The 23,061-nt window shown below is 30.8% G+C and overlaps 1 protein-coding gene across 5 annotated transcripts in view; it reads left to right on the forward strand.

Annotated features, from left to right (window-relative positions):
• LOC111684769 (zinc finger protein rotund) overlaps positions 1-22,720 on the forward strand; it is a 116,499-nt gene extending 93,779 nt beyond the window's left edge. For 2 of the 5 annotated variants that reach the window (XM_046948703.1, XM_046948700.1), the window contains exons 6-7: positions 19,176-20,235; positions 20,539-22,720. In XM_046948703.1, the coding sequence (XP_046804659.1) occupies positions 19,176-20,235; positions 20,539-20,861 (1,383 nt within the window). In that variant the 3' untranslated portion in view covers positions 20,862-22,720. Of the gene's footprint in view, positions 1-18,210; positions 19,052-19,175; positions 20,236-20,538 lie in introns of all 5 variants that reach the window. The other 3 variants (XM_046948701.1, XM_046948702.1, XM_046948704.1) reach the window with 3 other exon arrangements.
• The last annotated feature ends 341 nt before the right edge of the window (positions 22,721-23,061 follow it).

Genomic DNA, 23,061 nt, shown 5'->3' on the forward strand with positions numbered 1-23,061 from the left:
GAAAATTACTTAAAAGACAACAGATCCTTACAAACCAAGGATGGCTACCGTTAGCGCTAAGCTGTCGTTACCGCAAAAATGTCTATACGATAAAATATCCGTTATTCAATTAAAAAATATACCAAAAGTCAATAAAACTTATCTTAATTAATGTTGTTAACTTCAGACTATAGTCCAAAATATAGACTGGAATATAGGCTAGACAATTGAGTAGAGTGTAGACTACACAGGAAAAAGTCTAGATATACAAGATCTCGTTAGAATTTATCTGTTATTATGAGTGCCAATAATTAAATTATAATAACATTTTTAAAAAAGAATTTTTATATCCACCACCCAAAAAAGGTGGTGGTATATTGATTTTGCCATTCCGTTTGTAACACGTCGAAATGTGATTCATAGACCCACAAAATTATATATATTCTGGGTTTACATTAAATTCTAAGACGATATAGCCATGTCCGTCGGTCTGTCCGTCCATCTGCCTGTTGAAATCACGGTAGAGAGTACACGGAAGGAACTAGACAATTGAAACATTGCATAAATATTCTCTATTGATAAGGTATGTTTGATATGGGCAATATCGGTTTACATTTTTTTGATAGCCCTCATATAAGTTGACTTCCAAAAAATTGCTTAAACGGTCATAACTGTTTTAGAAGTATAAGTATGGTGATGAAATCCGTCATAAGTAATTTTCATACAAAAAAATACATTATAGCAATAAATTTTTACACAATTAGGTCCCTCGATAGTCAAAATCTCTCTGAAAAAATAATTTTCTGAAAGAGGCTTTAAATAGGGGCTAGGGACAAATAAAATAAAATTTTGTGAATATATTTATATTTACATAATATTTTGTTGTGCTGAATTTCATCGTGATATTTGTGTTTATAAGTTAATTTGGGACATTCAAGTAATTTTCTGAAGGGGACTTTGTATTGGTGCTAGGTCATAAATCAAGATATATATAAAACTTAGTTGTGCCGTATATTATCGATATATCTGTATATTTAACATAATTAAGAACTCAGAGCCCTTTTCGGGGGCTTTTGTACTATGGGGGCTAGGTGAAATAATGGACTGGTTTCAACCATTTTCAATAGTCCTTGGGTAAAATAAAACGTGCGTGCCAAATTTCATCCAATTATCTTGAAAATTGCGACCTGTACCTTGCGCACAAGGTTTACATGGACAGCCAGACGGATGGACGGACATAGCTTAACCGACTCAGAAAGCGATTCTAAGGCGATTGGTATACTTTAAGGTGGGTCTAGGACGAATATTTTTGTATGTTACAAACATCAGCACAAATCCAATGTACCCTCCCCACTAAAGAGGTGCAGGGTATAAATACGATTATAGCGATGAAATTTGACATAAACAAGTTCTATACAAAACAAAATCTATGTACAAAATTGTATGAGTATCGGTTCATAATTAACGCATATAAGGTCATATTTAGAAAATTTTAAAAATTAATATTTTGTTAGTTCAAACCATAATTGTCTTAAGTCATATACCAAATTTTATATAATACATATATACTAAGCTCTATGAGAAAAGCCCAATATAATGTCTCCTTAAAAAATTATTTTAAGGACTTAATAATACATATATTTTCTAATAACGAAAATATATGCACTAAATTTTAAGAAGAATAATTTAACCTAAAACAATTTCAATTCCATTTAAAATGTCTGTGTAATGTTGAAATTCTAAACAGAAATCTATAATTATGAAACCTAATTTTATGAGGACTGTCCTTTCAATATAAACTTTCTTACAGGTAATCAGTTCATAGCTAAAAAAAACATTATAAAAGATTAGCATTATGATAGAATTATGATAAAACTAAAATAATAATCACCAATTCTACATTGAAATTACCGGTAAAATATACTTTTATCCTACACCACTATAATGAGAATAGTATTATGCGTTTGTTCTGATTTTTTGTAACATCCAAAAATGTTGGCATTAAAGTATACCAATCGGCATCGTCATAGCACCCGCAAAAAATCCATATCCGCGAAATCTATTAATATAAACTTATTCGGTCTAATCAAAGTAAGTCTGTTGATTTTGGATAAAATTCCTATCAGTATGTGTGAGCGTTCGAAAACCTCATATATTATAAGCCTGGAGGACTTGATAATTACAATTTAATAATTCGCTAAAGAGAATAAAAGATTATTTATAATATAGAATAATGAAGTTCCTAAAAAGTTATAAATTATAAACCCCTGTCATTGTCCCAACATCCGACTTCATATTACTCCATTAAATCTCATGGCGAATTTCGCCAAACTTTTCCCACAATTAGGTGCCAATTACTAAGATACTTATATTGCTATACTTCTTTTTATTAGTGGTTTTTGAAGTAGTTAGTAAGTATTTTGTTTTAGCGCAAAGTTCGATGTTTAGATTTTTGGGTCAATATCTATGCATTTCAACGCAACGCAATTTCATTGCAGACAACTACTTACCACAATTGCTTACAAGTAATTAGAGAAATTAGTGAATACAAATCATTTGTAAAACGTAATTTTCTATATCAATTCTGAAGGGGACTTTGTATGGGGGCTAGGGTCAAATGAAGACTAATGATCTCCATTTGACCCTAACCAGTAACATTAACACTTGCACAAAACTAAGTTACGTCGATTTGGGCTTCTTCTAATAAAGAGCGAATACTTTTTTTAATTACTTGTAAGCGTTTGTGCTAAGCCCTTACATGGTAATGAATGATTTAGCTGGGTTTAATTTATTACTCAATGGATTTATAATCTGCTAGCGCATTTAAGATAATTCAAAAGTTATCGTGCTAATATGCATCCAATTAGTTTTTTTATACTTAAAGAAACACTGAAGCCATAAATATAGAAAAACACTTGTGTTAATAATTGTTAATGACATCTTGACCAATTAAGAATAATAACACTTACCTACATTACAATACATTTGACCCAACTTTCAACAGATGTTCCAGCTACTTGTCTTTAAATATCTTAAACGCGTGTATTCATTCTGTTTCTTATCATTATGTATGAACTCATGTGTTCGGGCATTTCTTAAATAACTAAAATATTGTATTTTTTTAAGAATATACTTAAACAGAAATTTAAACAACTGACCACCCATCTTTTTGAAAAGAAAAGTTATTTAAAATTAAATATACTTACGATATATTTATGCATGTAATTTGATATATTGAGAAAAGATTTAAACCTGTTAATAAAAACATAAAAGCTGGAAGATAATTTATGAATTATAATTTTGCTCTCATACACCTAAGCGCCAAACACGCATGGATACACTTTATATGTTTATGTATGTGTGTATATAATATGAATACTGTATGTGTGTATTAACAATCTTATTGGCGATAACTCTAAGCTTGTTGTAGGTGGTATTAGTTATATTGATGGTGCTGGTATCTGTATTAATTCTAGGGATTGTGGTGGTATGAGTTTTTGAGGAGTATAAGTAATTCCCCATCAATGAAGAATAAATAAAACAGATGTGATAAACCTTTAAAAAGTCAAAACATGATAAATCTCCGATACATACAAATATTCCCCAAAGTCAGAGGTGACAATTGATGTTATCGTTAACTTTGATAAACTCATAGTATTTCAAGTTATTCTCATCTAAATTGGTCGATCAAATGAATATTATTATACTCAAGATATTGAATTAGTATATCAAGACGTCTGCATTCTTAGAGAACGAATTAATCGCATAGAAATTGTTGTAACGATTCTTCGTCTATAATTCTACCGTAACTGTTTCTTTTGCAGAACATTTGATATTTGAGTCAAATCCATCCAATCCTAAGCTTGCTTGTAAGAAGTGTCGGTGGAGAGAAATTTTGATATTCTGAAATGGGTAGCATAAGTCCACTTGAGATCAGCTTCCTCTTAGCTGCATAAGTCTGGGATTCCTCAACGATCTTAAAGCCTACCGAACGACAAAAAATACCTTTTAAAGTCCGAAAGGAAAACCGATCCTTGTTAGAGATCTACAGGTTTTAACGTCCTCAAAGTCAAAAATCAAGTTCTATGCTCAAAATTTCTTATTCTATGTGCTAGGTTTTTGCGTTCGGCCAAAGTTTGCCAATTCTTTCAGTTTTTTTAGAAGAGTTTGGACCCTTTTTCATATTTAATAATAATGAATCATAATATTAAGCGATATCTCACTTGAGAGTCCGTTAACTAGCACCGACAGAACACTCTACAGCAAAAGTCTGTATAATTGTGTTCGACCCAAGTTCGCCATTCTTGCTGTTTTTTAGATAAGTTGTTCCCCTTTTCAACATTAAATAATATTGAATTACAATACTCGGTGACGTTAAGTAGCGCTGACAATTCTACTGCAAAAGCAGCATACGGACTACGAAAACCCACTTAAATACATAAAGAGTAGGTAGGACTAGGTGTCAATCGAATACAGACTCTAAAACGTTTGAATATTTTGATAAAACAATCGGATATTCCATAGACTGAGGCTGCAGCTTTGTATATACGGAGTTCTTCCAAAAATTGTGACATTCGTCTAAAACATGAATATGTATTCACTATCCCGATCAATCTTATCGAATATAAATTACATCTTTATATATATTGTTCTGAGGATATTTTGTGATTATTCTTTGCCTTTTTCTCTTTTTCCTTAATTGATTGTTAATGTTGACATCCGAATGTTTGTCAATAAGGCCACGTCCGTCTGGCTACAAGTCGCAATTTTCAAGATAATTGGATGACATTTAGCACATAAGCTCTTTGTCGACAAAGTCTATGGAAAAGGGTTAAAATCGGTTCATTATTTCACTTAGTTTTATACAAGCCTTGAAAAAATTGACAAATTTCATAAAGATCATTCTTCAGAATGAAGAAGATCACTCTTCAGAAAATAGCTTGAATTTCGTGAAATTTAGGACAAATACATATCATATAAATCTATTCATCAAATTATACCCACACTAACGCTTCTATTAAATCAAGGCATACCTTAACAATCTGCTTGACCATTGAAACGTAAACAATGTGTTTGTTTTTGTATTTGCATGTACAAGTATACTCACACCTACAAATAGATACACACACGCTTACACACTCATACTTATACATCAAATGATTATGAATTAAAAATGAATAAGAAAGGGTTACTAATAGATACGTGCTTATTAGTAAGCAGTGTTTTTTATACCCTACACTTTAATAGTGAAAAGTATGTTTGTGCTCGACTATGTAACGTCTAGAAATAAGGACATAAAGGAATACTAATCTGCTATTAAAGACCATCTGCATTAATTTTAATTTTGCAAATACTCAAATAGATAGATAGATAGATAGATAGATAGATAGATAGATAGATAGATAGATAGATAGATAGATAGATAGATAGATAGATAGATAGATAGATAGATAGATAGATAGATAGATAGATAGATAGATAGATAGATAGATAGATAGATAGATAGATAGATAGATAGATAGATAGATAGATAGATAGATAGATAGATAGATAGATAGATAGATAGATGGATGGATAGAAAGTTAGAAAGATAGATAAATAGGTAGATAGTTAGTTAGTAATTAAGTTAGTAAGTTAGTTAGTTTTGCTATTACCTCAGATGGGAAACGAATCTACGGTCAATAGTTCTGACAATTTACCTATCAGAGACCACTGCGTTACCAATATCCTGTACCCACGTAACTACGATTGCTAAATTCTTCATAGTTTTGTTCCATAATTGACCTACTACTGATGTAGTGTAGACATGTTGGCGGGTATGCTCGACTTTACTTTCTTCCATGTTAAGTGTTTAGTGTATGTGTAAATGTGTGCATAACTTATTTTATAATAAGGATACTATTTATGCATATAAAATTACATGTGTTTGTATCAGTGTGTCTGTTTCTATGTGTATTTGTCACAATCCTGTATCAATATAATGTGAGATAATTTTTTTGATTTTGTGAATGGTATGATGACATGACACACACTCATACATACATACGTTCATAAATACATGCAGGGAAAAAAACAGAAAAACAAAAACAAAAAGTCAACAACATACATGTAGGGACAACAGACAATACTCTGCTCAATTGCAAAGTTTATAAAAGTTAAAAGATCAGTAAATCAAAGACAAGGGCGCGATTAACAACAACTTAGAAAAACAAAAACTAAATATAAAAATTTAATAGAACTTTAATAAGTTAAAAAACAACATAAAGGACTTTATTTTTAATTTAGAAGGAGTATACAAAGTGTAGTGTGTTTGTTTTTGAAAAAAAATTAATTAAATCAAATATTAATTAAATTGAAATTAAAAATAATTACACAAGAAAAAAAAACAGCTTAAAAAATAAACATAAATATTAAATTATTTATGATCAAAACTAAAGAAAAACTAATTAATTTCTACATATAAAATATTGGAAAAAAATCTATTAAAAAAATTAATTATATTTTTTAATTAATAAACAAAATATGTAATATTAATAAAAAAAAATTTAAATAAAAAATTATTCTATAAACCACTAAATGTTAATTAGTTAAAATCCTTTTTCCAACAAATCGTTATTTACAACCACACCAACTGTAGCATCCTGCAAACAGTGGGCCTAACCAACAACATTTTTTTTTTGCCTTCGGCTAGTTATTAATCATTTTTATTAAAAAATCATTAAAAGTTTATAATAAAAAAGTTAAAAATTAAAATAAATTTAATAAAATTTGCAAACCAACAACAACAACCAACAAAAAACCACCAAGTATATATAATCCTGTTTGATTCCTTTTTTAGTTTTTTGTTGTTTTTTTGCCACATAAAAAATTCTATATAGTATTTGCTACAAAACAACAAAACCATAAACAAATACCTATGTACAACAAAAGCTGCAACAAGAAACAAAAAAAAACGATTTAATTTTAATGTATTTTTATTATTTACTTACATTAAAAGCAACAACAACAACAACAACAGCAGCAATATAAAACCCCCAAACTAAATAAAAACTGTGGTGCATATGTACTTTTGTGATTAAATTAATCTATTTTATGCATAGAATGTCATTAATTATCATTGTCTTTATTGTAGTTGTATTTTAGCATTTTATAAATTTTGTATATAACTCGTACTGCTATTTTTATTAAACATATATCACACACACACAGACACACACACATACGTACATATATTTACTTATATAGACCAGTGCCGGGGTATGAGTATCTATGTATGTATCTGCACTCATAACTAGTATGTTAACCCTCAAATGCTTTTCTCAATTCCCCGACAAATTGGTGAAAATTCGTTAATAACTCCTGCCATTTGATTAAATCATTATTTTACTATTTGACATTTGCAGTTTTATTATAATTTAGTTTTATTTTTTAACAAACAAATAAATTATTATTTTAAATTAAAAACCACGCCCCCTGTTTGTTTGTGGTTATTAGTTTAGCAAGAGAAAAAAACATTTTGTTAACAACTCAAACCTGTTGATTAAAATATTTTTTCTGTTTTTGACATTTTTATTTTTTAACAAATACACACGTACTTGTTATACATCGAATTAATGTAAAGTCACGCCCTTTAACCGCCAAAACTACTGATAATGTTAAATATTTTATAATAATGTCTATTTGTGTGACCACAACTTGACTGACACATCGGATCAGAAGGTGAACTAATTAATAACGGAACTAGAATCAAAAGCTCAAATCTAAATCCATCTTATTTCTATCTCAAATCAAGTAAACATTTGAGCTTAAAATAAACCGAATATTCTGAAAATAAGATCATTGTAAGATCTTTTTTACCCAAATAATTTAATGGTCAACCAACCCTAGCTAATCCACAGACTACTTAGTCCGATCATCTACACATAAAAATTTAAATTTTAGTATGGAAAACTTTTATTGTTATGATATGTGCCCTCAAAAAATTTTTTTTTGTTGGAATAGGGACATAATAACACATCTAAATATTTCTACATACCGCACTGTGGGCCAATATGGACGCTGTTCTTTTTTATTCAGCACTAAACATATACTAGTACTTTTTTTATACCCTCCGCCACCATCAGTGGTGATAGACGGTATACATAAGTTTGTCATTTCGTGTGTACACGAAATGACTAACAAATTATATATATATTCTAGGTCCTTGTGAAATTCAGAATCGATTTAGCTATGTTCGTCTGTCTGTCTGTCTGCCTCAAGCACGCTCATGATAAAAGTAAGCAATGGAAATTTGTCAAATTCACTGAAAGTATTCTTTGTTCTAAGCAGTTTGGTGTTGAAAATCAGCAAAATTGGTTTACTACGTAAAAAATTATGAGTAAAAATTTCAGACTACCTCGAAAAAATTACTTTTTTTTCATAATTCTTAAGCTATTTACTCAGAAACTACAAAAGATAATTCGATGAATTTTGTAACACACTATTTTTTTTTTGCCAAGGATCAAATGTGTTGAAAATCATAACAATTGATTCAAAATTTGCAATAGCCGCGCACATTGACAAATAAATAAATAAAAATTGTGCCGGATTGCTAAGAAGCCAAAAAGCTCTACACGACCAGCGTCTTTGCGGTAAGGTTCTTGATGCTCCTAGGGGCAGCAAAACCCTATAGTCGTTCGTTAAAAGTGTAAAGGATAATGCTAGTTCTTCAATTCTGAAGCTTTTCAAGGACGACCTAACATTCAATGACCCGGTTGATAAAGCTAACTATTTAGCTGAGTTATTAGCAAACAATTCTTGCTTACCGGTTAGCGATCAATCACTGCCCGAGCTCGAAAGGACATAAGTAACTATGCCAAATATATACTTTTGAGCGCGTGCCGTTAAAAAAGTTTTAACAGATCTCATTCTAAACAAATTTCCTGGACCAGATGGCATACCGGCACTGGTCTTGAAGCAATGCTCTTCGATGCTAGCTCCGGCAAATTTCCTGCATACTGGAAGATTGCTAATGTAACGCAAATTCCTAAAAAAGGGAGAGGCTAATAATCCTGAAAATAACCGCTTAATAGCAATTTGTTCAGCACATACTATAGCATAGTCAATTTCCATCTTGTCAAGTATTTAGAGACCAACAATTTACTTAACGACCGCCAGTATGGCTTTCGTAGTGGTCGCTCTACGGGAGAGCTTCTAGCCTTCCTTTCGGAGAAATGGTGTCATTCCATTCACCATTGGTGGCTCAAAGGCGTTTAATAGAGTGTGGCATTGTGCACTTGTATCATAACGAATTGCATTTGGTATCGGTTAAAACTTCTCTCGATTTATTTCGAGCTTTCTCTCAGATCGCACTATAAAAGTAGTTATAGATGGGATCTCATCAAACGAGTTGAAGATTAATTCTTTCCCCTACCCTATTTATTATCTTCATAAATGACTTTCTATGTTAAACTTCTAACTCTATGTATTCTTTTGCGGATGACAGCAGTATCTGCCATTCTTATTAATTCAAATTTTGGTCAAGCCCTGTAGAGTTTGGGACAATGAGGTGCAATATGAATGAAACGCTTAATCACGACTTGAAAAAATCTCTAAATGGAGTTGTGTTAACAGAGTTGATTTTAACGCCCGAAAGACTCAATGTTGTTTTTTTAATAAAGGAATCGGAAACTCTTGCTGTTCTGAACATGAAAATTCAGTGCGATGTCCGCTAGACTAGACACATTTTTCAAGTGTCGAAAGAAACCTTCAAGTATCTCGGTTTTTTGAAACGGTGTTAGCATACTTCACTCCATCTGATCTCCTTACTATTTACACCACTTATATCCGACCAAAAATGCAATACAACACTCATATATGGGCCGGAGCTTCTAAGTTAATTTTGGGGTGGGGTTTATTTCACTGTTATTTCGATACTACAAGGGAATGTGTTGTTTTGAAATTAGGGAACTTGTTCCTGATACCCGTATATTCTTGTCAACGTTCTTCAAAAACACACCCATTTGTGGTAGATTGGCTAGTGTTCTTCAGCCGCACTGTTCGTATGTGGAATAAACTTCCTGCAGAAGTATTCCTTCCACTTTTGAAATAGGAAGATTTAAATCAAATGTCCACAAACACTACTCCCTCTATTCTCCCTCCCAAAACTTATTTTCCTAGTTCCAACACAATGCTGCGGATAAGTAGGGGCCATCCCCTGAGTGTTGGTCCAATTAAAAAAAAAACTCTAGCTTGTCATTTGTAAGTCCGACAGAAATATAAAAGTACTTTGGTTTCTTTGAAGCATTCTCAATTAAAGCAATTCCCTAAACAATTATCATCGGTAATTAAATTAAAATTTAAAATTAATGAAATAAATTAAATATTTAATAAAATAAAACATACAATTTCACAAGTATATTTTATATTCTAATATTATAACCTCAACTTATATACCAAATTCGTAATGTGGATAATATAGGTCCATCAATGATCAATCCTTTTGTTATTTGTAACCACAATTTAGTCAGTTATTTGTATTTATAATATCGTATATAAATTGTAATATAAACATCAGGGTAATAGTAGAATGAAAAAATTCTTTTAATGATTCTCGACAAATATTTTAGTTTTAATAAACTTTCCTATTACTATGTTTTAAGGCAGTTTTTTAAAGATTTAAAATCATTACTCTTTTAATCTAATAAGAATCCGACATATATAATATATATATATATATATATATTATATATATATATATATATATATATATATATATATATATATATATATATATATATATATATATATATATATATATATATATATATATATATATTATATTATATATATATATATATATATATATATATATATATATATATATATATTTATATATATATATATATATATATATATATATATATATATACTTTTATGGGTTGAGACAAATATTTCAATGTATTATAAAAGGAATGGCAAAAACATAATGTTAACTGGCTTTTATCGCAGTCTATATTACATCTTTAAAAAACTCTTACGATTTGCATTATATTAAGAATTTTGTCTTTTATGGTTTCAGTAATAGGTTAGCCAACGAAACCTTAATTGATGTTAAGGCACTGTTGTTGTGTTTATTATACCCTACACCACTATAGTGGGGAGGGTATTATACGTTTGTGCTGATGTTTGTAATACACAAAAGTATTGGTCCTATACCCACCTTAAAGTATACCGATCGATTAAGAATTATTTTTTGAGTCGATTAAGATATGTCCGTCTGTCTGGCTGGCTGTCCATGTAATCTTTGTGCTCAATGTGCAAGCCGCAATTTTCGTGATAATTTGATGAAATTTGGACCATGCATGTCTTTTGGCATAGGGACGAAGCATATTAAAAATGGTTGAAATCGGTCCATTATTTCAACTAGCCGCCATACAACCGTACCTCCCGATTTGGGATTTTTATTCCGTTATTACATCAAATATACTATTATCTCTCTCTAAAAATTGGCACACATAAGTTTTGTATAAGTATAAATGACACTGCAAGTTTTCCTAATTATCTGCCCTTTTTGACCCTAGCTCCCATACAAACCCCCTTCAAAAAAATGTCTTAAACGTTTAAAATTGACTTGTAACCATTTGTATTGCAATGGAACTCAACAAAACTAACTGTTATTTTAAAATATACCCTTTTCCCAAATTTAATGAGGACATGGGCCATTCTTTTTCATTACGTCTAGGAAGTCTGATGTTGGTGTTAGTTCTTTAGAGGCATGAAGAGGCCCATAACGTGATTTGAAGAATACTTTTTAATAACGAAACATTTTTGCGAAATGATATTTTTATTGTGGCTGATGAAACAAATACAGAGAAAATAATCCACTTAAAATAATAATTGTATATACGAAAATTTTCATATATTGCAAGAATGCTTTGTTGTTTCGAACTACGAATTTTTTTTCGTACATATACGCAAATATATGATTCTTTTACAAAAATATAAGTCTATTTACATTATAAAAAGGAAAAAAAATATTTAATTTAGTTTTCTCATATTTTCCAAAAATGGACAGTTTCCAGGAAAAAGTATTCAAACTGTAAGTTTTCCTTAATAATAGATGATATATATAAATTTGTCATTACGTGTGTAACACCAGGAAATATTTATCTAAGGTATATATATCCTAGGTCCTTATGAATTTCAGAGTCTACTTAGCTACGTTCGTCTGTCTGGTTAAAAGATGCTCACATTAAAACTAAACAAATTATTTCAATCAATTCACTGAAAATATTCATTGTTTGCCAACGAAGTTTGGTATTGAAAATCAGCAAAATCGGTTTACAACCCAAAAAGTTATGGGTAAATTTCATGCTACTTCCAACGAAACCTTAATTGATGTTAAGGCACTGTTGTTGTGTTTATTATACCCTACACCACTATAGTGGGGAGGGTATTATACGTTTGTGCTGATGTTTGTAATACACAAAAGTATTGGTCCTATACCCACCTTAAAGTATACCGATCGATTAAGAATTATTTTTTGAGTCGATTAAGATATGTCCGTCTGTCTGGCTGGCTGTCCATGTAATCTTTGTGCTCAATGTGCAAGCCGCAATTTTCGTGATAATTTGATGAAATTTGGACCATGCATGTCTTTTGGCATAGGGACGAAGCATATTAAAAATGGTTGAAATCGGTCCATTATTTCAACTAGCCGCCATACAACCGTACCTCCCGATTTGGGATTTTTATTCCGTTATTACATCAAATATACTATTATCTCTCTAAAAATTGGCACACATAAGTTTTGTATAAGTATAAATGACACTGCAAGTTTTCCTAATTATCTGCCCTTTTTGACCCTAGCTCCCATACAAACCCCCTTCAAAAAAATGTCTTAAACGTTTAAAATTGACTTGTAACCATTTGTATTGCAATGGAACTCAACAAAACTAACTGTTATTTTAAAATATACCCTTTTCCCAAATTTAATGAGGACATGGGCCATTCTTTTTCATTACGTCTAGGAAGTCTGATGTTGGTGTTAGTTCTTTAGAGGCATGAAGAGGCCCATAACGTGATTTGAAGAATACTTTTTAATAACGAAACATTTTTGCGAAATGATATTTTTATTGTGGCTGATGAAACAAATACAGAGAAAATAATCCACTTAAAATAATAATTGTATATACGAAAATTTTCATATATTGCAAGAATGCTTTGTTGTTTCGAACTACGAATTTTTTTTCGTACATATACGCAAATATATGATTCTTTTACAAAAATATAAGTCTATTTACATTATAAAAAGGAAAAAAAATATTTAATTTAGTTTTCTCATATTTTCCAAAAATGGACAGTTTCCAGGAAAAAGTATTCAAACTGTAAGTTTTCCTTAATAATAGATGATATATATAAATTTGTCATTACGTGTGTAACACCAGGAAATATTTATCTAAGGTATATATATCCTAGGTCCTTATGAATTTCAGAGTCTACTTAGCTACGTTCGTCTGTCTGGTTAAAAGATGCTCACATTAAAACTAAACAAATTATTTCAATCAATTCACTGAAAATATTCATTGTTTGCCAACGAAGTTTGGTATTGAAAATCAGCAAAATCGGTTTACAACCCAAAAAGTTATGGGTAAATTTCATGCTACTTCGGAAATTATTAAGTTTTCCTAAGACTTGAGTAGTTTTTTGCAGAATTATTCGATATATTTTGTCACACATAATTTTTTTCCATACAGAGATAATTATGTTTAAAATTGTAACAATCGTTCCAAACTTTTTCGTAGCCCCCATACAAATTTCCGGAAATGAATTTATAGTGAATAACTCTTTTAAATCGGTATCAACATAAAATTTTGTACATATTACCATTCTACCGATTTAGAGCTGTACCGATCCAAAATTGGTCAATGCTCCAATGTAAGGTCCACATCCGAAAATCACTTGAGATTTCAAATGATTTTTGTATATTTATCAGTAAAAATTGTATGTAGTCCGGAATAAAATTTGTTGTTCTTAGTTAGTGAGGTAGTTAGTTAGTTAGTTATTTAGTTAGTTAGTTATTTAGCTAGTTAGTTAGTTAGTTAGTTAGTTAGTTAGTTAGTTAGTTAGTTAGTTAGTTAGTTAGTTAGTTAGTTAGTTAGTTATTTAGGTAGTTAGTTAGTTAGTTAGTTAGTTAGTTAGTTAGTTAGTTAGTTAGTTAGTTAGTTAGTTAGTTAGTTAGTTAGTTAGTTAAAGTAGTCCTATCATACTGAACTCATTAAAATTTTTTGGGTTAATTTTTTTTATAATCATACCATATCAAGTTGTTATGTTTTGTACCCATTTACAAAGATACACATAAGTGTATGAACATACATATGTAAGTATGTTTGTCCGTATATAATTATATATGTATATAGGCTTTTATGTAATTATTTTCATATTATTTTATTTGAACTCATACATACGCACAACCATTCAAATGATTATTCTAATAAACCAGTAACTGTTACTATGAATGTGTGAGAATTGATTTCAGTTTTTTATGCAAATGTTTATTTCAAAATGTGTTTGAGTTTTAAAATTTGCCATAAAAATAAAGTATGAATGTTTAAACAAATATAGTTTGAGTTAATCAGAATGTATGTATGTTTTTTATTAAATTCAAATCAACACTAACTAATACATACTGGCTGTTTAAATTAAATAAATATTAAAAAGGACAACATCATTTCTGCACCAATTATATATTCAAATGTATGTATGAATGTTAATATTTATATATGTATGTATGTGATATGACTATGCAGGTTGGGAAAGAGGAGGTTTCCGCTTAAAGCACTCTCAAGTGGCAAGAGTGGTATTTTTATACTGATTAAATATTAAAATTTATTTGAATTTAAGAAAAATAAAAAATTCTTTATTTGAATAATTTGCTATAAAAATCTAATAGCCGATCAATAAGCCAGAATTTTCTAATTTAAAACATAAATATAAAAAAAATTATATTTTGTAATAAAATTTACAAAAGTAAAATATTTTTCTAAAAAATAGTTCACAATTTTACCACCATCATCATTGTCACTCAGCATTTAAAACTAAATACCGAATATAAAACTAAACACATAAATAATATTTATTCAACAACATGACTTAATGGCTAAAGTCTGCCATGTATAAATTTCAATAAAATATATGTTCGTATCAATGTTTTTTTTCTATTTCCTGCAAAGAAAAAAACCAATTTTTTTTGTCTAAATTTTCTAACATAATTTTTCAAGGTCAATTTAGTCATAAACCTAAATAAAATTATTCTAAATTCTAACAACCACTACTAACACACAAAATCATCAGCACCACCATCACGACATGCAATTTTTATAAATATTTACATTTTTTCAGCCATTTTAGTTGTTGTTTCTTTTTTTTCTAAATCTAGTGCATATGAATAGAAAAACGCCCGGATAAAAAAAGTAATAGTAGTAGAAATATATTTTATTCTATTACTATATATTTTTTTGTTTAAATACTAAATGCATTTGACTAAATCAAGTGAGTGTTAGAAAGAGAGAAAAAACAAAAAGATGGATGTAGAGATTGGGTGTTATAGAAAAAAATATATATGTATGTATTGAATCCAAATGAACTTTCACCTGACAGACTAAAAGACTACTAACTGCATACTATATGCACAATGCACTGTTACATACAAACATATATAGAGAATAGAGTAGAAAAGGGAATACATTTTTAGTACTATTTTATTGTTGGTACCAGGCATGTAAAATTCTGTACTTTTTGATATCGAAATTTTCGGTACTCTTTGATCTTGATAGACTATAGTTTAGTCTATAGTCTAGTCTATAGTCTAGTCTATAGTCTAGTCTATAGTCTAGTCTATAGTCTAGTCTATAGTCTAGTCTATAGTCTAGTCTATAGTCTAGTCTATAGTCTAGTCTATAGTCTAGTCTATAGTCTAGTCTATAGTCTAGTCTATAGTCTAGTCTATAGTCTAGTATGTAGTCTGGTCTAGAGTCTAGTATATAGTCTAATATATAGTCTAATCTATAGTTTAGTCTATAGTCTAGTATATAGTTTAGTCTATAATATAGTGCATCAGTCTTTTAACTAACATTATCCAATCACTACCACCACGTATGTATATTTCCAATGGACCTCTCCAATGACTGGCTCCAATGAACGAAGTTGGTGGCAGTATTTCATTAAGATTGTTGTTAAGCTTAAGTAATAGATCAGACTCTTAATCGATGACACAGAAAACGACAGACAAAAGTTGTATGCTAGACTGGAACACAACCAACAAGACTATCAAAGGCATCATCTATCATTCAGAAAATCCTGAAAAAGTACTACTTCTCTAAAATGGTTGGTACCAGTAGTTTCTCGCATCCCTAGTTTATATATTCCGTATTTTCGAATATATATGTATGTCCTTTTTAAACATACATATAAATTTATGTGAACATGCATACATATATGAATATGTGCAATTTAGTCGTGCAGTCGACTGTCTGGGTGATTGTCTACAAAAAAAACACATCCCGTATCAAATTAGAAAAATTTATATAAAAATGGAAAATAAAAATAAATTCATAGAAATAGTAAAAAAAATAGGAAACATATACACAAAAATCCAACTGTTACATATACGTGTATGTATGTATACCTTATATGTGGATATTTGCATTAGACACAGAGTCAGACAAATCGTCTAAAGCATCCATTCATACAATGACATAAAACCAATTCTTCCCCTCACTATAAATGAATTTATACAAAAAAAATACAAAATTAAATCGAACTTTTCAGCTGCTAATATATTTTTTTATACATTTTTCTTTTTCGTTTCTATTCTTCTTTGAAAACACTTCTAGTTTCTTTTGGCAGAGTTGTAATGACTGCCACTACTTGGTTGATGATTATGAAGTTCAGTCCAATTCTTTTTATTTATCTTGGCCCGCGTTTTATTTTCATATTCTGTGTATATTTGACCATTTTGAATTTATTTCCTTTTTGTTAGAAGGAACTTTAAGCCAAAGAGGATTTCAAAACTAAAAAGTTTAAAAAAGAACAAGTTGAAATACTTGCAAAAATCAAGGTCGACGTAAAGGGAAATTTCGTTGGTTACACTAAAAAAGAAAACTCATAAATTTATCTAAAACATTTTCTTGAACATCTTTCTAAATTAAATTATCTTGGAATTAATGAACTTTTTAAAAATGTCTACAGAACAAGCACTGTACTATAGATTAGACTATATACACGACTATGAACTAGATCATAGACTTAACTATAGACTAGACTGTAGCATAGACTAATAACTAGATTTTACACTCGACTATAAATACGAATACAGACTAGACTACAGCCTTGACTATAAGACTATTTACTAGACTATACACTTTACTATAAACTAGTTTACTGACTAACTATAGGATATACTATGCTAGACTAGACAAGACTAGACTAGACAAGACTAGACAAGACTAGACAAGACTAGACAAGACTAGACAAGACTAGACAAGACTAGACAAGACTAGACAAGACTAGACAAGACTAGACAAGACTAGACAAGACTAGACAAGACTAGACAAGACTAGACAAGACTAGACAAGACTAGACAAGACTAGACAAGACTAGACAAGACTAGACAAGACTAGACAAGACTAGACAAGACTAGACAAGACTAGACAAGACTAGATATGACTAGACAAGATAATTATAGACTCGACTAAAGACTATTATTCTAGAGAAGCCCTTTTACAGAACTATATTAGACATCTTTATCTGCGTGTTCATTAGATATTGCAATATGGGGATTGTCGTTCGTCTCTAAATCACCCTTTGGTTGTTTGAAAACACAGCCGTCGAATATGGCCGGCAAATTTTTGGAAATTATAATCAGTATGAAACATTTACACAAATGTATGCACAGTTAAAGGGTATGATTATAAAAAGAGACTGCTGGGGTTTTAACAAATAATAAACAATAGAAATTTCCCAATAAATTTTAAATGTTTCCTAAAGTGTTCTTTTGTTTTACAATAAAGAAATTATAAGTATTATTTTATTCAAACAATGGCCTTAAATAAACGAGGGCAGTTTTAAAATTATGTTTCAACTTGCATATATTACATTTTTTGACAATACAATGTTGACGATGTAGAACGATGAGTGTCCTATTTATGCTTATATATAAATATTCTAAATATTTTTCATAACTTTATATAGAATTGATTATAATGACCTAAAACAAATTGTGAAAATAACATATAAATAAAATAATTAGCAACAAAAATGTTAATAGACAATTGCGGTTCCTAAATAAAAATAACAACTAATGAATAAAATATTACGACAAGTCATCAAATATGTTATTTAAACTCGAAAGTGGTAGAAAGGTGTAGAAACTCCAAAAAATAAACACACACTCTCCAAAACACAAACGCCAATGAACTGTTTAAAAGAAACAATGGAAAGTCGTTTACTTGAATACCGACCCATCGGAGGTGGTCTTGACTACCATCACAACTCACCATTGATAGGTGAAATACCACCGGGCGGAGACTATTCGCAAGCGGTACATCGTTCCATAGATCAGTTGCGCAATACACTTAATGAACGTGTCACATTGGGACCGTTGAGTGTTTTCTCTAATACCGCCGATATAAGAACTTCCGTTTTGAATTATACCAATCAGCCGCATCAACAGCATCAGCAATCACAATATCAACTACAGGGAACGGTTTCAACTACGACGGGCAATGTTTCTGGCACTGAAAATGTTCAGATGCAACTTACTAAAGGCGCTTGCATGGATGGCAAATTGGCAGATTCTACTACAGGAGCAGTAGTAAGTTCTAGCCAACCCACTTCTGGCGGAAGAGGACGGAAATCAAAAATCTACACAAATCCCAATCAGCATATAATTGTTACTAGCAATAGTGTGGACAATGGGGGAACACGAGCCCAAAATCGTCAGCAACAAAACGAAACGAACAATAATGGAATTTCATCGTCTACTTCCTCGCCTCATCATCATATGCAAATGCAAGATATTAAAGATACCAAGGTATTTTTAGGGGTAACAATTAAAATTTCGATTAAAATGAAAAAACCAAAAACAATTTCTATCGATTGATATTAAAATATTTCTTAATTTGACTTCAGCATTAACTTTACATTTGTTTTTACAGATTTTCACTTCAAAAGCTGATCTCCAACTACATACTCAAATGCATATGCGTGAATCGAAGCCGTATAAATGTACTCAATGCTCTAAAGCGTTTGCCAACTCATCGTATCTCTCACAGCATACACGAATACATTTGGGCATTAAACCGTATCGCTGTGAGATTTGCCAACGCAAATTTACCCAACTCTCGCATCTGCAACAGCACATACGCACGCATACCGGTGATAAACCGTACAAGTGTAGACATCCTGGTTGCCAAAAGGCCTTCTCACAACTCTCCAATCTGCAATCTCACTCTAGGTGCCACCAAACAGACAAACCTTTCAAATGTAACTCTTGTTATAAATGTTTCTCGGACGAGGCCTCCCTTTTGGATCACATACCCAAACACAAAGAGTCCAAGCATTTGAAAACCCACATTTGCCAGTATTGTGGCAAATCGTATACACAGGAAACATATCTTAACAAACATATGCAAAAGCACTCGGAGAGAACAGACAAACGACCGCCCATTGTGGCCACAAATGCGGGCAGTAACTCGGCTACCGGAACTGGAACAGGTAATAGTAACAATAATGCAGCTGTAGGAAGTAATACAACAACTAATAATGCTACTGCCACAGCAGGTGTAGGAGGCGGAGGAAGCGGCGGCGGCGGAGGTCATCCTGGTACAGGAAATCAACATAACCGCAACAATATCTCATTACCACCGGTAACTATAGCACCCACCGACAACTCGTATTGGCCCAAAGTCAGTCCCGATTCGGCAGCCAATATGAACGATGTCATGCATCAGCAACAGCCGCAACAACAACAGCAACATTCCCATCAGCAACATCATCAACAACAGCAGCAACAAGCTCACAATGGCCAACAGCCAACGCAACAGCAGCAGCAACATCATCATCCGCAACAGACGAACACCCAACAACAACCTCCGACACAGCAACAAGGCCAAACTCATATGGACTATACAAATCATCAGGCGTCTGGCGCCAACAATCCACATAATGATTTGCAAAATCATCATCGTATGAATGACACTGGTCGAGAGGATATAGGTGAGCCATTTGGAGAAATTTTGTTTTCTTTGTAACTTCCGAAATATATATAGTTCATGATTATAGGGAGAGTTCTTATTATAACTGAATAATTCATATGTGTATATACATAAATATTTTTAGTGTTTACTTTTTGAAGGCCTAATATGACACCATTAGAATTAGCAGTATTTCCAAATAAAGTCTTATTGGAAACTCATTCCAACGATTTGAAATCTATGTGATATTTAAATGTTAAAATTTAATTTAATAAACTTTTATTAAATAAATAATAAATTAATTTTCATTCTCTTTTCCCAATAGTTTCAACACCCTCAACTGTGGGCCCCTACGATGCCTCAAGTATTACAAAAACCACCACAAATTCAGCATTTACACCGATTAATTCGATGCCACCACATTTGAATACCCTCTCACATCATGCCATGAGCCAGCGTCCATATCTATATGATGCCATTAGTTTTCAGAATAAAAATGTCAATCAAAATAATGCTTCGAATTCGTTTCCAAATCAATTGATATCGCTGCATCAGATACGCAACTATGCCCATCAACCGGCTGGTCTAACGATGGCCGGTGAACATTTATTGGGTGTTAGTGTGGGTCCAGGTAAAGATAAGGGATAGCTATACTTTTAAATTAATTTTCTTTGGCATATATTTTAATTATAAAATAGTTTAGTTTATATTAATGTTATATTTCTTTTAAATATTTTAATTAATTTTTAATTTATTAATATGTATTAACAATGTTTGCAACAAATATTTAAATGTTAAGAACTTAAATACTAGCCAACAGTATTCAAAAATACAGTTAGACTCGTTTGTGGTTTAAAAAATTTTCTCAATTTAAATCCAAGAGAGTTATAAATGTTAAATTTAATATTTAATGATAATTTCGAAAAGTAGCCCTATATGAACTAATGTTAGTATGGATCTAACCTTTCCAAATTTATTACAATGACTTGTTGTATAAAACATATGAGCACTTGAATGTATTTTTTGAATGTAGCTTTTGTATGGACTTAGTACAAATATGATAAGAACTCTCCATAATGCTGCCTTTTTTCTCCATATTTAACAATATAATCTATAAACTAAAGGAATATTAATATGGGGTCCAGATTGAATCATTATAGTTCATTTCCAAATAAGTGAAGAATATTAGTGGATTGAAATCTCATACCAACAGATAATCGAATAAATAGAAGGGTACGAATCTTTCAATGAAGAACTCAGGTGGCAATTTTTGTACATGGATGTGCCCCGACCACTAGTCGAGCAGCATGTATCAATACATGCTGTTGAGATGGCAACAGTATCGAAGAACTTCCCCGAAGCGTAAAAAGGCATACTAAATCAGTACTAATCTCCAATATATGGAGACTTCCCGATCTTTCATCAATTTTCGCATCAGTTCCATTCCCATTATCATAAAGATCACTCTACGGGATGACGGGATGACAGGCAACCATTGACTACTAACCTGACAATTATCCTGCATATACCGGCATCCTACTACGCGACCGTTAAGATCCGCTTGACTAGAGGTATTGGTAACACCTCTGTTCCCCGGGATTGCAATAACACCAAGGTGGAGATTTCACCAAGGTAACATGTCCCTGGGGAAATAGGTAATATTAATAAAGTTAGTGTAAAGTTACACAATTTACCTTAGATCCATACAACTGATTGTAGGAATTCTGCTAAAACTCACATTGGATCCCTGGGGCACCTTATCTTAAAAAAATGGTTAATCGTTAATATTTTGCAAACTATCAAATTCGATCTTAATAAATTTGATAAAATTTAATCCTTCTCAAAAGTTTTATAAGGATCGGGCGGAATGGTTATACTGGGCGTGACGCCTTTCACATTAAGACATTATTAAATCAGAATATCTGAGTTAGAATACTAAAATTTTGTCGGAGCCATTTCAGTGTCAATATGATTATTTTAGATAAAAAGTAAGTTGACCAGCAGCAGGCAAAAGTTTGTTTATCTTGGAAACTATTAGAGTTAGAAATTTGGTAATAAATTGGCGGATTGTCAATGGGAATAACGGCACTTCCCATATGAAATTAATACAAAAATTAGTTTATATGGGAAATTAATAGAACTGGATTCTTCCAATTTTGCACACAGAACATAACATTTTCGGGCAAAAGGTTGAACTTTGATGAAAGTCCACTCTCATATGAATTAAATAGAAAAATTATTATAGCTAAAGAGCTGTTATATGGACGGGAAATGGGTCTTCCACCAAATAGATTCATTTAGAAGAGAATTTTCGAAATTCGTTTAAACCATGGTCTGCATTACCGAATAAAATTTCTTGCAGCAATCGATTTAATACATTAGATGAATGTTTAAACATCTAAAGCTCTTCAACTGAAATATTATCATTTCTACATAAATATTTGTTGCAATCAAATTTAATAATTTTTTATATAATAACATCTTCCATTCAAATTTTAATTTTAAGTGTACAGTATTATTTTTTTTTTTTGATTAAATATAATACAGATTTTTAGTTTTATTTGCAAAAGCACAATAATTTGTATAAAAACCGTCCATTAAGTTTAATAATGAATTTTACTTTAAAAATATTATTTTCTTCTTTAAATCTCTTTTTCTCATTATTATAATTATGAGTATATATTTTTTATAATAAAAACAAAAATTAGATACAAACTGAATTTCAATCAAATATTATTTGATTTGATGAGTTTAAAAAAAGATCAAAAGCAATTAGTTTGAATTTTATTCAGCTACCCCTTCCCCATTTCTGAAAAATATGTATGTATTATTACTTTATATAATTATA

The sequence above is a fragment of the Lucilia cuprina genome, chromosome 4, assembly GCF_022045245.1.
Source record: "Lucilia cuprina isolate Lc7/37 chromosome 4, ASM2204524v1, whole genome shotgun sequence".
NCBI classification, from domain to species: domain Eukaryota; kingdom Metazoa; phylum Arthropoda; class Insecta; order Diptera; family Calliphoridae; genus Lucilia; species Lucilia cuprina.